General features: G+C 39.2%; 1 protein-coding gene across 2 annotated transcripts in view; it reads right to left on the bottom strand.

The window, feature by feature from the left end:
- Window positions 1-15294, bottom strand: part of DNAH11 (dynein axonemal heavy chain 11) — a 355616-nt gene that overhangs the window by 188459 nt on the left and 151863 nt on the right. For both annotated transcript variants that reach the window (XM_047849106.1, XM_047849105.1), the window contains exons 33-37: window positions 13105-13261; window positions 12838-12983; window positions 9282-9398; window positions 3681-3819; window positions 202-294 (exon numbers count right to left, since the gene is read on the bottom strand). In XM_047849106.1, the coding sequence (XP_047705062.1) occupies window positions 202-294; window positions 3681-3819; window positions 9282-9398; window positions 12838-12983; window positions 13105-13261 (652 nt within the window). The remainder of the gene's footprint in view (window positions 1-201; window positions 295-3680; window positions 3820-9281; window positions 9399-12837; window positions 12984-13104; window positions 13262-15294) is intronic.

Genomic DNA, 15294 nt, shown 5'->3' with positions numbered 1-15294 from the left:
CAGAGGCTGCTTGGGATCCTCACTCCTCTCTCTCTGTCCTTCCCCAACCTGTGGTGCCTCTGTCTCTCTCAAAATAAATAAACTTAAAAAAAGAAATAAAAGTTGCGCTAGGCATGGCCCACCATCCAGATACATACTTTCATTTCTGTGAAGTTGTTTAGCTACCCACTCCACAAAACCATGTTATTAGCACTGTGGTACCTGATCTTCGGGTCTATTTTTATCTCCTCGTTTCAGGGAGCCAGCTACAACCAAGACAGATTTAATAGCGCGAAGTCCCCAATCATAATGATCCTAAAAATCAAAACATAGGTTGTATTTTCTCAAAGATTTTAAAAGGGAATAAATTTCTCATTCCAGAAGTAAAAGCCAAAAGCTGTAAGAAAAGAGTTCAGATAAATACATGCTTTAATGATGTAAAGTACTATTTTCCTGTTCTCTTCCAATTTGTAAAAACCACATCCCTTCAGTATCCTCCTCCCTCTTTCTCCTGATTCTCTGCCTCCGTCAGCAGATCTCTTCTTCCCATAGCACTGAGTTGCAGCGTGCCCAAGGATCCATCCGTCTTCCCTGCTCTCGTCTCAGTAAACCTGCTAACACTGAGTTGAACTACTTGCAAATTTTCACCTCTAAACATGGCATATTTCTCCAGTGTGACTTCAACAGATAACCCTGTGAGTCCACCCCTCCCAGACCCAGATCTCTACTTGCCCTAATAACTCTGCCTCTTAATCACTCAGACGCTCCAGTCCTAACTCTGGCATTTAGTGAAGTACAAACTTTATTATTACAATTCAGGGATATAACAGTATGTCCGCTTTGAGAGTTTCACATAATCCCGACAGAAGATGCCTTTCACAGGCTCTGGGCTCCTGGAGAACAGAGCACAGATCTATTCCCTGTTGTCTTGTAGGTCCCAACATGGTGCACTGCACAGGTAGGTACTCAGTAAAGGGACAATGAGTTAAAAGATTGCTCTCTTTTGCCTTTCATCTACCACCCACAGAGTGACAACTTTTCTCTCAAATTATCTCTCAATGGCGCCTGTGGGAAAGTCAGCACCCTCTCCAAGCATCATCCATAAAAATGCACATAAAAGGATCTAACCACTTTACAAGGCTGTTGAAAGAATAAAATGCTTTGTGAGCAGTGAAACAATATATCCACGTATAACTATGTCCTTCAATCCAGCAGTGAATAGTAAAATCAATTTAGTAGGTCTTGACCATCATTTCTGCTGGTAACAGAACAGAAGAAAACAGAATGAAAAACACCATAATGTGTTGCAAATAAGAAGGGCAAGAAGTGTTGGGTGAAAATTGTTGTTTCAGCTGTGCATATGACACACGGGTGTGGGTCCTGAGTCTTAACAGAAGGAGTATTTTTTTTACTGTGGGTCATGGTAAAAACTCATTTGAGAGCCATGATGCAGAAAAAGATGACGGCTTGAGGAGAGAAGGCAAAGGGCAAGAACTGGAGTGTGGAGGTCAGAGAGACTGAGGAGGGGGCTAAGTCAGTGCAGTAAGAACATTAAAGGGTAGAAGAAATTCTGGACACGGGTTTAAGACGAGTTGGTGACCCTTCTCAACATGTAAATCCAACAACTGCTGAAATAATCTTCACTGTTCTCATTATGCTAGTCCATCAGTCAAAACCATCCATAGGTTCTTCTTAAATCCCTACAGTTTAGAAAAGTATCAGCGTCCATCCTTCTAACTCAGCCCTTCTGTCCTGGCCTCACTGCCTTCCCTCATCACCCCCATGACATTCCTCTAGTTGGAGAATGCTCTCCTCGTCTGTTCTACCTTTCCTCCCAACACCTCCCTCATACCTTATGGTTTTCAAGGAAGAAACTATGATCATCTCCTCCTGCATGTTCTTCTAATTTTTATCTAACGGAAACTCAATCCCGGAAGTTCTCTGAACTCCAAACTCTGAGTGTGCTGGTTTCATGTGTTCTTGCTTGTCCTCTTAATCAACCAACAGGTTACTTGGATACAGTAAGTGCTCACTCAGTGTTTAAATATTACTACTGGGAATGGATGTGGTTGCGACTCTGTACTGCCCGGGTTCAGTGACATTGTTTTCTTCTGACTTCTGCCCGTGATAAAATTAAAATGAACTCCTCGAAAAAATAAGAAGGATACCACAAACAAGGAGAAAAATAAAAAATACTCACAGTATTATCACCCAGAGACAAAAATCAAAAATCACTACGTACTTCCCAGTTACTTTCTTTTTTTTTTTATTATTTTTTTTTTTTTTATTTTTTTAAATTTTTTTTTTCAACGTTTATTTATTTTTGGGACAGAGAGAGACAGAGCATGAACGGGGGAGGGGCAGAGAGAGAGGGAGACACAGAATGGGAAACAGGCTCCAGGCTCCGAACCATCAACCCAGAGCCTGATGCGGGGCTCGAACTCACGGGCCGCGAGATCGTGACCTGGCTGAAGTCGGACGCTTAACCGACTGCGCCACCCAGGCGCCCCCCAGTTACTTTCTATAATACATGCAGTCTGAGTGTAAAATAAATGCAAGTTGTAGATCGTACCTAGTTTGGCATGCTGCATTTTTTACATAGAACACTGTCATAAACATTTTTCCATGTTGTTAAATTTGCTAGGATTTCCCCCCAGAATGTAAATTTACATATTAAAAGGACAACATCAATTTCGCTCTCAGAGTCCAAATTCCACCTTAACGACAGGTAATTCAAAATAAGTACATCTGTCAGTATAGGTAACTATGTGGTTCTAACTATGGCATTTTAATACTTTCATGCCAGAAAAGCTGCAAAATAATGTCACCAGGAATTAATGAAAGGTCATCGAAAAAGTGAGGTCAAAGGTGACCAAAAAGCTGAATTTAAAAATAATGAGGCTGATACATACATAATTTGTGTAGCTCATCAGCAACTTCAGTGAAACAGTGAAGAAGTGAAGAAGCTAGCTACTGGACAGGAATAAAAGGTACAGCACAGGGAATATGGTCAATGGTACTGTAACAGCCTTGTATGGTGACAGACGGGAGCCACACTTGTGGTGAGCATAGCATAATGTACAGAGGTATCCAATCAGTGTGCCATACACCTGAAACTAACATCAATGAGCATCAGCTATACTCCAAAAAAAAAAAAAAAACAACCCCCAAAACACAACAAAACCAAAAACAGGTCTGACCCACTTCAGAGACTAGGGAATCACACACCAAATGTAAAAACAAATAACAAACCCACCTTCAAATAAGGGATTACCACCAAATGAGAAAAATTTTCATTTAACATTTCTTGAAGGGTTCTTTGGAAAATCAGCTTTACCTCTTCTGATTCTTATAAACACTCTTGCCGTCTCTCACTAGAAAATAATATTCTCACCAACAAAGCAGGCAGCATAAAATTCCATGAACAATTATAACATTGGTGAGAGTCAAAGACGATCACAGAGCCCACTGACAATTGTACATAGTACCAATCAACAGTCAACTTAAAATGTCTCATGTTTAAAATCAGAAAAAGAATATTACAAATACTAAAATAAAGATTTGCAAAATTTTACGGAAAATACAAAATTACTCTAAAAGGTCTAACTGTAATGTGAGTGATAAAGTACCCAGCATCTATGTGTCAAAAGCAGTTTTAATGGGATGTACAAACCTAGGAAAGAGAACAAAAAACCCCTCACCTGCTTGGAGAGGAGCCCCCTGCAGAGTGTGTACAATGTCACGAACTTGCGGGCTAGTGAACGCGCGTCTGCAAAGCCTTCAGCAACTAACATGATTTCACAGATTAGCTCAATGTCAGGCGCAACCATGGCACAGGGTCTGAAAAAGAAATACGAAATTTAGTTTTAAAACTTTCTAAGGTAATATGTACAGATTGCTGAAATCAAATGATTAATTTGTACCAACATTCTCACCATTCTGAAGCAGTTCACAATTACCTCTGTCCATCACAGCTAACAAGACCCTCTGCTTCAACTAAAAAATGTCCGTCAGTTACTAGATACATAGAAAAAGACGGAATGTCTGGAAATGACAGAAGGATGGGTGTAAGAGCTTAAGGAACATCTGTGGTATATTCTCCTATAAGTAAGTCATCACTGTAGAAAACTGAGTGATACTCGGGGCTAGAGGCCACCTTTACCTGTGGCCTGTGCTGAGCTAGTAAATGCTTAATGACTGGCTCTCCAAAAATAGCATTTGCGGGTTTCCACAGAATAAACACCTGCACCATGGCTAACTTCAATCTATCAACATACCACTAAATGTGGGCCTGGGAAGAGATGTGCAGTAGCATACCACCAAACAGACAAAGCAGATATAAAGGATCTAAGCGCATCAGTATGACTGAAATAGTGATGCGTTCTGAGTATTTATCACTTTTGTTTTAAATATAATCAAATGTTTATATAATTAAGTTTCCATTAGTGGTTGTGCTTATGGAATTCATGAAAATTTAACCATCAGTGCTTTCAAGCTGGTACAGGCTCTTTCTAGCAGGCCACTGCCTCAGGCCAGCTTGGTTACACTTTTAAGATAAAAATTTACCAAAACGTAACGTTTAACTCCCCTTCTTGGAGGGGGGGTTCCACAAAGTCCTCCCCAAAGACCACTGCCCTGGACAGCAACATCTGAAAACATTCTGTTCAACTGAAGGGCAAAAAAGGAACCAAATAAGTAAATAAGCCTGCTATTTTAGAATTCTTAAAGTACACAGTCCAAAGTGTTCCTCCACCTGCTTTTATAAATATAATTACAGTCTAGAGTGTGCATATCTAGGTTTTCACCCTAAACATTCCTAAGTTTCTTTGGATCTATGCCGTGACTATTTCTCCTATTTAAATTACACCCACACTTTCCCCACGCTTTGTACTCTTATCATAGGATAGAAGTACTAAAGAGGAACAGTAAACAGGGGACAGGACAGAAAAGGCAGTGAGTTGACTTGCGTGGTACATACGTTAATACTGACAACTTTTTTTACTGAGCACTTTCTTCACGCCATACAGAGCATGACAAGCTTTTCATGCACTCTCTCCCTTAATTGTCACAAGTCTACGAAGCGGCTCCTCTCCTCATCAGTATTTTGCGGAGTGCAGACTAAGGTTCTGAGAAGGGCAAGCACATACGCTCAGGCCCGAGGCACGTCAATGGTGGCATCAGGACGCACTCAGGGCTCAGGCATAGTAGCCTGAGCCTCCTCCACTCATGAATGCTACTTGCGTCATCCAAACTGGCCTTCAAACTTTGCTGACATGAGTACTAGCACCGCAACATAAGTGAGGCTCTGCTTCATTAGACCAAATTTACGAAAACGGCACAAAACAATTTCAAATTTTGAGACCCAAATGAAAACATGCAGGAGATGAACGGGGATACAAATGTAAAAATACTGGAAAGATGTACCATTTTCAAAATCCAAGTATTCTATAATCATTAGTTTCTAAGGATAGATGGTGTCTAAAATTATTTTTTTTTTAAAAATAGACATCATACAGCCACTATGCTAGGCAAGCTGTTTTATGAAGAAAGAAAAACATTTAATAAAGCATGCTGGACTAATTGACTATTTGGGAAAAGAATTCTGTTTAAATACTCATTGTAACCAACCAAAAGAAGTTCTCGACAAATAAAGTACATTTAAAAAGTCATACTATAAAAATTAGAAGAAAATACAAATGAAACATGATTAAATATCTAGACAGATGAACAAGCAAATTTCAAGCTTAAAAGAAGGGAAAGAAATCACACTAAAAACTATAGAGGTTCTTACCTCATATATTAAATAGCCTATCATTTTGAAGGCAGACACTAAATAATAATACAGACTGTGAACACCAAAGAATTCTTGAAAATGTAACTGATAAACCTCTAGCTCAAAAAAGCAAAAACAGGAGAGAAGACACAAATTACCCATAAAAGACATGGACTGAAGATGTCACTATAGATAATAAAGGAATATTATGAACAAATAAATGCCAATACATTCAATAATCTAGATAATGTAGAAAGACTTCTTAAAAGATGGAAATTACCAAAAACTAATAAAAGAAATAAAAAATATGAATAGCTCCATATCAAAGTTGAGTCTATCCCCCCCCCCAAAAAAAGAACAAAAAACCCCCCAAAAAACTCCCACAAAGAAAAACCCAGGCCCAGATGGCTTCACTGATTAATTCCATCCTGTATTTAAGGGGTAAATAAAAAAAAAATGAACAAAAACCCCCCAAAAAACTCCCACAAAGAAAAACGCAGGGCCCAGATGGCTTCACTGTTTAATTCTATCCTGTATTTAAGGGGTAAATAAAAAAATAAAGTAAAATAAAATAAGGGGTAAATAATACCAATCCCACACAAACTCTCAACAAAATAGGCAAGGGAGCATTTGCCAACTAGTTTCATGAGGAGAACATACCCTAATGTCAAAACAAGATAAAGATACTACAAGAAAGGACACTATAGACCAATATCCCTCATGGTGTGGATTTAAAAATCCTTAACAAGCCAGGGGCGCCTGGGTGGCTCAATTGGTTAAGTTTCCGACTTCAATTCAGGTCATGATCTCACAGTCTGCGAGTTCAAGCCTCAGGTTGGGTGCTGTGCTGATAGCTCAGAGCCTGGAGCCTGCTTCAGATTATGTGTCTCCACCTCTCGCTACCTCTCCCCCACTCACACACTGTCTCTGTCACTCAAAAATTAATGTTAGAAAAAAAAATTAAAAAAAAAATCCTTAACAAAATAGTAGCATGTTGAGGGGTGCCTGGGTGGCTCAGTCGGTTAAGCGTCCGACTTCAGTTCAGGTCATGATCTCGCGGTCCATGAGTTCAAGCCCCGTGTTGGACTCTGTGCTGACAGCTCAGAGCCTGGAGGCTGTTTCAGATGCTTTGTCTCCCTCTCTCTCTAACCCTCCCCCGTTCATGCTCTGTCTCTGTCTCAAAAATAAATAAACGTTAAAAAAAAAAATTAAAAAAAAATAGTAGCATGTTGAGTCCAGCAAAATAAATATAAAAAATAGTATCTCCTGACTAAGTAGAGTTTATCCCAGGAATGCAGCATTGGAGAATTGTTTAGCAATGGAAAACATCAATCAATATAATCTAGCACCTTAACAGAAAAAGGACAATACCACAAAACTTCTGGCAGAAAACCTGTGAAAATTTTTGCAACTTGGGACTAGTAAAACTTTCTTAACTAGCATATTAAAAAAAAATTGATAAACTGTATTCCATCTCATTCAAAATGGACACCATTTAGGGGTGCTTGGGTGGCTCAGTCGGTTAAGCATCCAGCTTCAACGTTTATTTATTTTTGGGACAGAGAGAGACAGAGCATGAACGGGGGAGGGGCAGAGAGAGAGGGAGACACAGAATCGGAAACAGGCTCCAGGCTCCAGGCTCTGAACCATCAGCCCAGAGCCTGACACGGGGCTCGAACTCACGGACCGCGAGATCGTGACCTGGCTGAAGTCGGACGCTTAACTGACTGCGCCACCCAGGCGCCCCAAGCATCCAGCTTCAGCTCAGGTCACAATCTCACGGTCCCCAGTTCAGATTCTGTGTCCCCTTCTCTCTCTGCCCCTCTCCCGCTCACGTTCTGTTTCTCTCTTTCTCTCTCAAAAATAAATAAAAATTAAAAAAAAAATTTTTAATGGACATTTAAAATGGACACCATTAAGAAAATTAAAAGGCAAGCCACAAATTAGGAGTGAAGTATTTGCAATATATGAATTTAACAAAGGAAGCATACACAATACAGCTCTTCAAAAAAGTGAAGGGAATGGCAAGTTCAAAGATGTTCAAACCATGATCCATCATGCAAATGCAGCGGACTAAACCCACAATGACATACCTCCACGTATCTATTAGATGGACTACAACTTGGTAAGAACGTAGAGCAATCGAAATTCTCATATACTGACAGTGAGACTGTAAAATAGTACCACCATCTTGGAAACCCAACTGGCAGATTCTAATACAGTCAAACACACATTTGCCATGAGACTTTCCTTCATAGGTATTTACGCAAAAGAAGATATATGTTCACACAAAGATTGTAGAGGACTGTTCATAGCAGCTTTATTCATAAGAGCCCCAAACTGGAAACGCAAATGTCCATCAACTGGTGTATGGATAAACAGGTTGTAATATGTCTCTACAACAGAATACTAATCACCTACAAAAGACCTACTGATCTCCTCGACTTGGAGGAATCCCCAAACCTTATCATTCAAAGAAAGAAGCTAACACAGACGAGTACAAACGAGTACAGAACATGAACTCTAGGAAAGGCAAATTTAACCTAGAGCCACAGAAGACACATCTGTTGTATGGGGGATTAACGTCAAAGAGGCACCGCTTCCAGGGGTTGGAAATATTCCATATCTTGATTGTGGTAAATGTTTTCACAAGCTGTACCCTTAAATGCATGCAATTTATTACATGAAATTATACCTGAACAAAGTTGATTTAAAATAGGAGAGAAACACAACTGGTTCAGATACAGTACAGCTTCTCTGACAGACTGTTAATAGGTATATACATTGGTAAAATATTTTTGGAAGGCAGGTCATCGATAGGTATTTTATTCATTCACCAGGTAATTCTACATGTACAAATCTATTCTGGGTAATAATCTGAAATAGGGTAACTCTTCATGTGAAGAGATATTTATAGTCTGTTTTATGATCATAAAAAACTGCAAAGAAAAACACAAACCCTTCAGGTCAGACAATAGGGAACAGTTAAGAAAATTATGGATAAGCCGTGAAAGAGACTGTTTTGAAGCTACATAAAATAGCATTTCCAAGGAATTTCCAATAATACAATAAACTACTTATGTCAAAATATTAACTACGAACTAAATAAAAATCATACCTAAAATAATATCTTAACTTCATAAAATCTGAATTATAAAAGAGGCCAAAAAAAGGTAACAATTACCACTTCTGGGTGGTAAAGCTGTAACCTTTTATCCTTTTCTGTATTTTCCACATATTCTATAACTAATAAAAAAACTTTGTTTATAATAAAGACATCATTATAAAAGAGCTAGTATTCAATGTTTGAATGTACCATGCAACTTTTAAGTAATGATTTTAAGTTCTGGCTTCATATTTCAAAAGAGTTAAACTTATCATGATGAAAGTTCTATCAGGAATCCCAAAGCAATAATAAGAGGTTTTCCACAGGAATTCTCAAGTAAAAACAAATCATTTAACAGTGCAAACCAGCAACATTAGGTGGCATGAGTGCTCCAGATGCTAAACCACAAAGCTTAACACTTGCCTGAAAAGAGCTTTGAGATTTTCCGGTAATTCAGTTCGACCAGCATATCCTGGGTTCATCGTAATAAATATTCCAACTGACGGCTTCAGTGTGATGGCTTCCCCAAGAAATACAAATCTACCGTAAGAAGAATGTTGATGGAATTAAACGTGCTCATTGAATGTGAATACACAATGACAAATGCACACCACTGCAAAATGCAAATTATTATTAGGCAGCTGTTGATTCTGGGTGATTTTCTTTACAATTCATATGCATACAATTTTGAAAATCTTTGAAGCATGTTTATTAAAAATACACTCCCTTCCCCGCAAAGAGTTACAAATATGGGAAGTATTGTTTTATATTTTAGCATGGCCTTATATGCTGGAATATAAAAATGAGGACGTGGCTACTTTAACATCGAAATGGGATGTCATTTTTGCCTTCAACATGGGCTGCAATTCCTTGAATGGGACGCTGCAAAGACAGAAAATATCCATGTTAAGAGGACAAAGTGACATCTTTGTTCCACCTTTATTAAGTCTATTTACTCACCTTCCTCTTTCACTGCCTCCCATTTATTCAGCAAATATCTACTGACTACCACGGAGAGGCAGAATAGTGTGGTGGTTAGGAAAGCTATCTGTGGAGCCAGATTGTGAGTGTTCAGAGAGCAGCTCTATCATTTTAGGTATGTTCCAATTCCTTCATCTCATAAAAAGGAAAGGGGGTGGTGATAATATTATCTACTTTACTGGATCATATGAGGATTAAAAGAGATTATATGTATAAATGGCTAAGAGGACAATGCCTAGAATACGGTACATACTCAACAGATGTTAGCTATGACTATCACTATTCTCATCACTTAAATGCATTGGAGAAGAAGCAAAAGATGTGTAGAAAGATCTGCAAGGGTCTAGTTAGGCTGCTGACGGCCAGAGCAATGAAACAGGCAAGAGCCAGAGGGGCCAAAGTGAAGGACAGTAGAAGGAAACTTTCAAATGATGGTAGAAGAGAAAGTGCTCTCTCTTGTTGAAAAAGGCAAGGGCTAGAGTAGTCGAGGAGCTGGGCCTACCTCACACAAGGGAGAGGGAAAAGAGACACAGATTTTAGGACTAAGAGCTTCTTAGATACTAGATAACTAAGAGAAGATGGATTTTGTATAGCCAAGGTAATAAGGGAGAAATCTTCAATCCCAGCATATCAGGCCAGGGAAGGCAGAGAAGCCTGACAGGGCCACTCACAGAGAGGGAGCTGCTGTAAAAGGGCCCCTGCGTGCTCTCACGTGATACAGCAGGGATAGCCACAGTGAAGGGTATAGACTTTGAGGGGGTAGAGCCAGCAAGATGCGCATAGGCTTTGTTGTTGAGGCATGGTTCCATCTCTTAAATTCTTGAATATAAAGAGCATGTAATAATTCATGAAAACATCAAGAAGACTAGCCATCTGTCCATGGGCCAGCCTGAGACAAACAGGTACAACTTACATACACAGAGACATGGACAAAGAAGAAACTACCAGTAAGTATAGTTAGGAGTATCCAGAAATCCTTGCACGGATCAGTTATCTAAATCTCCTTAAGAAACGATGGCCTCGGAGCACCTGGGCGGCTCAGTCAGTTAAGTGTCTGACTTCGGCTCAAGTCATGATCTCACGGTTTGTGAGTTCGAGCCCCACACCCGGCTCTGTGCTGACAGCTCAGAGTTTGGAGCCTGTTTCGCATTCTGTGTCTTCCTCTCTTCTCTCTGCCCCTCCCCTGCTCATGCTCTCTCAACAATAAATAAATGTAAAAAAAAAAAAAAAAGTAAAGAATGGATGGCCTCAAATGATATCTGGGTTACATCAAATAATAAGATTTTGACTAAAAACTAAATGAAATACATCGGGGGCGGGGGGGGGAGTCAAAAAGGAAAGAATCTAATCTTCTCTAACATGGTCTTAGAGCAGGGGCAGGTAAGGCAGCAGACATGTGGTCATAGTCAAGTGGTATCCCAGAGCCATGTGATAGAAGCACTGAGAGGTTTTTTAAGAGGTGGGAATTTCTAGATGTCATATACAATAAGTGAAAGCTTCTATAATAGAGTCACAGTTTCCAGGGGCTTTCCCTCACTGGGAGATTGAACCGTCCCTATGGATAAGACAGCTAGCTGAGCAAAATGCCCTAAGGAGTGCGAGTAAGTGGGTAGGCCAGATAAAATGAGATTTCCCTGTATACAAAAAATAGTGCAGGGGCGCCTGGGTGGCACAGTCGGTTAAGCGTCCGACTTCAGCCAGGTCACGATCTCGCGGTCTGTGAGTTCGAGCCCCGCATCAGGCTCTGGGCTGATGGCTCGGAGCCTGGAGCCTGTTTCCGATTCTGTGTCTCCTTCTCTCTCTGCCCCTCACCCGTTCATGCTCTGTCTCTCTCTGTCCCAAAAATAAATAAACGTTGAAAAAAAAAAAAAAATTTAAAAAAAAAAAAATAGTGCAAAGAAAACCACAAACAAATGTTATAAAGAAAACCACTATAATACTAACTTCTCAAATTAAGCCATCAGTCTCCAAGTGCCAGTCATGTTTTGTCTTTTAGAATGTGGCATCATGTTGAGACACTGTTAGGCTCTGGATATATCTGGGAAGTTTTTTGGAGTAACTGAGTAACGAGCAGAGCATAGTGTGTACTCTACTGTGATGGAACATTGAGCAAGCAGTGTTGGTGGAGACACCAGGATTTTGATTTTGCATCTATTAAATATAACAGGCCTATGGGGCAGCAAGTGGAGTCCTGAGACGCTCCAACAGGCACTGTCTTTGGAGGTCAAGGTATCAGAGAAAGGAAGTCTGGGCACCCAGCAGCCACCAGCAGACAGATGGTTCTCAAAGCCACATGACTGGGTGGAATTACCAAGGGAATGAGACCCAAAGATTGAGCCTTGTGACCTCTAATACTGATAGGTCAGAAAATAATAACAAAAAATAACAGCAAACACTGATACAGGGCTGACTATGTGCCAGACACTTGTCCCAGGGCTCTGCATTTAGGTACCACGATGATCAGTAAGATAGTTACTATACTTTTTCTGATTTTGTAGATGAGAAGAAATCAGCCCAGGGGCATCCCTGAAGCTGGGAAAAAACCAGGAGGATGGTGGTGTCTTGGAACCAATGTGAAGAAGCGTGTCCGGCAGAATGGAGGGACCGATTGTGTCCAGTGCAAACAGAAGGTCAAGTTAGAACAGAACGCTAAGATAGATTACAGAACATGAACAGAACAGATGCTAAGCAGATTTAGCATCATCAAGAGGGTTTATTTTTTTATGTATAAATGTAGTACACCTTTGTTGCATTCAACAATTAAAAACCGCTAACAAAAATAGGAGGTTATTCAAAATCATTCTTCAAAATAAACCAGTTCCTCTTATTTTATCCATTTCACGAGACACAGATAGGCAGCAAGAGAAGAAGATGAGGTTTGCTTTCATCCATTTTACAAGACGCAGATAGGCAGCCAGCGAAGAAGACGAGGTTTGCTTCACTATTTTATGTTTCTGTTTGTATCCGTAACAATAGAAAGAAGCCAGGCGCTACTCACCTCTTTTTCCTGTTTCTGATGGCATCATGTATCATTTTCACTTGCACTGCCACCACTGACAGAACCTCCACAGAAATTCGATTGAATTCATCAAAGCAGCCCCAAGCTCCTGTCTGCACCAATCCCTTATAGATATTTCCTATGGACTAAATCATAAAGCGAGCCATTGAGAATTTAACAGAAGAAGGTTTTGAGCTATTAGTTTCAATCATTCCAAATCAGGAATAAATAATATTGTCAGAATATAACATTTTATGACTATCTTACTTTGTAGTCCATTTGCTCTGAACAGTTGAATACATAAACCATCATGCCAAGGGCACGTCCAAGATCTTTGGTGGTTTCTGTTTTTCCTGTACCTGCTGGGCCAGCTGGGGCTCCACTCATGGTTAAATGAAGTGATTGAGTTAAAGTGATGTAACACCTTTCAATAACAAAAAATACCAATGTTACAGGCTGATATCATATTTCTAGAAAACATAATGGAGAATACAACTTTGTTTTTTTAGTTTAAGAAGTCAGGCTCTACAATATGGTCATAACAATCAATATTAATATACCTAGGATTTGTTATGGCAATAACAAGAGTCAGAATAATAATTTATACCAAATTTAATTTTAGGTTGGCTACTTAAAAAAATAAAGCATGTATTGCTTTTTCTTATTTTCTAAGAGCTGTGTATCAATACAAATAACACTTGATTTGTAATGCCATTGAATTTCTGATATGTCTAGGTAGAGATACTATTATTATGGCAGACAATGTCTCAAAACTATTGTTTATAAAAGAAAAACAGAAATCTTGGTGATGAATTAAACACTGACTTCATTAAACTGATACTTAATGAATACATTAAGAGATGAGATACGTAAATATATATAAATGTAAAGTATGCAAATATATATGTATTTCAATATATAAAGCAACTACACAAAACAAAATTTGTTACATTAAAATATATATCAGGAATTCATTTTGAACATGTTGCTACATGCATTTAGATTATGATAATACCTATTTTTACAGGAAAGATTCAGAGGTTCTCAGGCTGAGGAGAATTATACAAAGACAGAATTTAATACTTGTAAAAGAAGAAAAACTAACAAATAGCAAGGATCTAACATGAGGTTTTCATAAATTACTTCTGTCTTACTACACACAGTGGACCTAATAGAAAGACATACACATGGACATCTATAGTCAAGGGACTAGGGTCTACTTTGCCAATCATCAGATGTTAATCTTAAGTCTTTTGACATCAATGTGCCTCTCATTTCATATTACAACGTGCCTCTGTAATATGAGGAATTTATTGTACGGATTCATTAAAAAATGCCAAAGATAGATGCCTTAAAAAATTCAGAGTGCTAGGCAAACAGAAGCAATTACTTATGCAAATGTAAAGTGTATCTATATTTTACGGTCATCACATGTTTAAGCAAATCTTACAATGAATATGGAAAGCAAAGACCTCTGAACTAGGAATTACAGTATTTTTTTATAGTGCAGACTATCTGCTAATAATCTTCTCTCATGGTTCCAAGTTTTGGTTGGACATGTGGCTATTTGCTCCACCTAGATTTCCCCCACCCTCCAGCCAGGAGCAGCCAAGTGACCAAACTCCAATGAACACACTGTGTGCTGAAATGCTGTAGAGAAATCCCACAACAGCTCCTTCTAGATCTTTTGCCTTCTTTCACTTACCAAAACAAAGGCGGAAGTCTTGTTTGGCATGTTGGCCACTTGCCAGCCTGTACTACTGAGCCCCTCTCCTCTGGACTGTTACTTATGCAAGTGACACATCTGCCTCCATGGACTTGACCTCCTTATGTTTTGGGTCTCTCTGTAACGGCTTATCCTTCACACTCCTACCCAGTCCACCTGCACTCCAGCCCAAGTCGCTCAGTTACAAGCTGGTTGACCTACGTCTCTGAACCTGCCCATGTAGGGAAGCAGGAACTGTTGCGGAGGTTGACTGCCCTGCCTACCACACACAAGGGGAAGATCAACATCATACGAGATGTAATGAGCATGTTTGGAAGGCAACATTGTGTTAATGTAAACAATTAGTAAACAACCCAAAAAATGTAATGGAAAAGAAACGTTCACCAAGTGAACATCTTACACAGCACCATTCACTCTATCAAAAGGAACATTCAGCTTCCTTTTAAGCTGCAAATAAACCACATAGTGATTTTTTTTTTTAATCAAAAAGTTAATAAGCTATTAGTCCTCACTTACTGGCACACTCTGAAGTGTCTCTTCCCATCTTCTCCTACACCCTGTGCCTCCCTTCTTCTCATCTTTATTTATAATGGCACATATATAGTAGACTTTTAGCATTTGAAGTTTTGACTACTCTCAAGTGATTTTGTCAAGATACAAATTTTAATCTCTCACACTGAAAGAAGTACATAAATTAACCAGTTAAGATAGCAAACAGAGTTTTAGTTAGA

This window comes from Prionailurus viverrinus, chromosome A2 (assembly GCF_022837055.1).
Source record: "Prionailurus viverrinus isolate Anna chromosome A2, UM_Priviv_1.0, whole genome shotgun sequence".
Taxonomy (NCBI): Eukaryota; Metazoa; Chordata; class Mammalia; order Carnivora; family Felidae; genus Prionailurus; species Prionailurus viverrinus.
The sequence above is the reverse complement of the archived record's forward strand: the minus strand, read 5'-3'. Positions and strand labels throughout refer to the sequence as shown.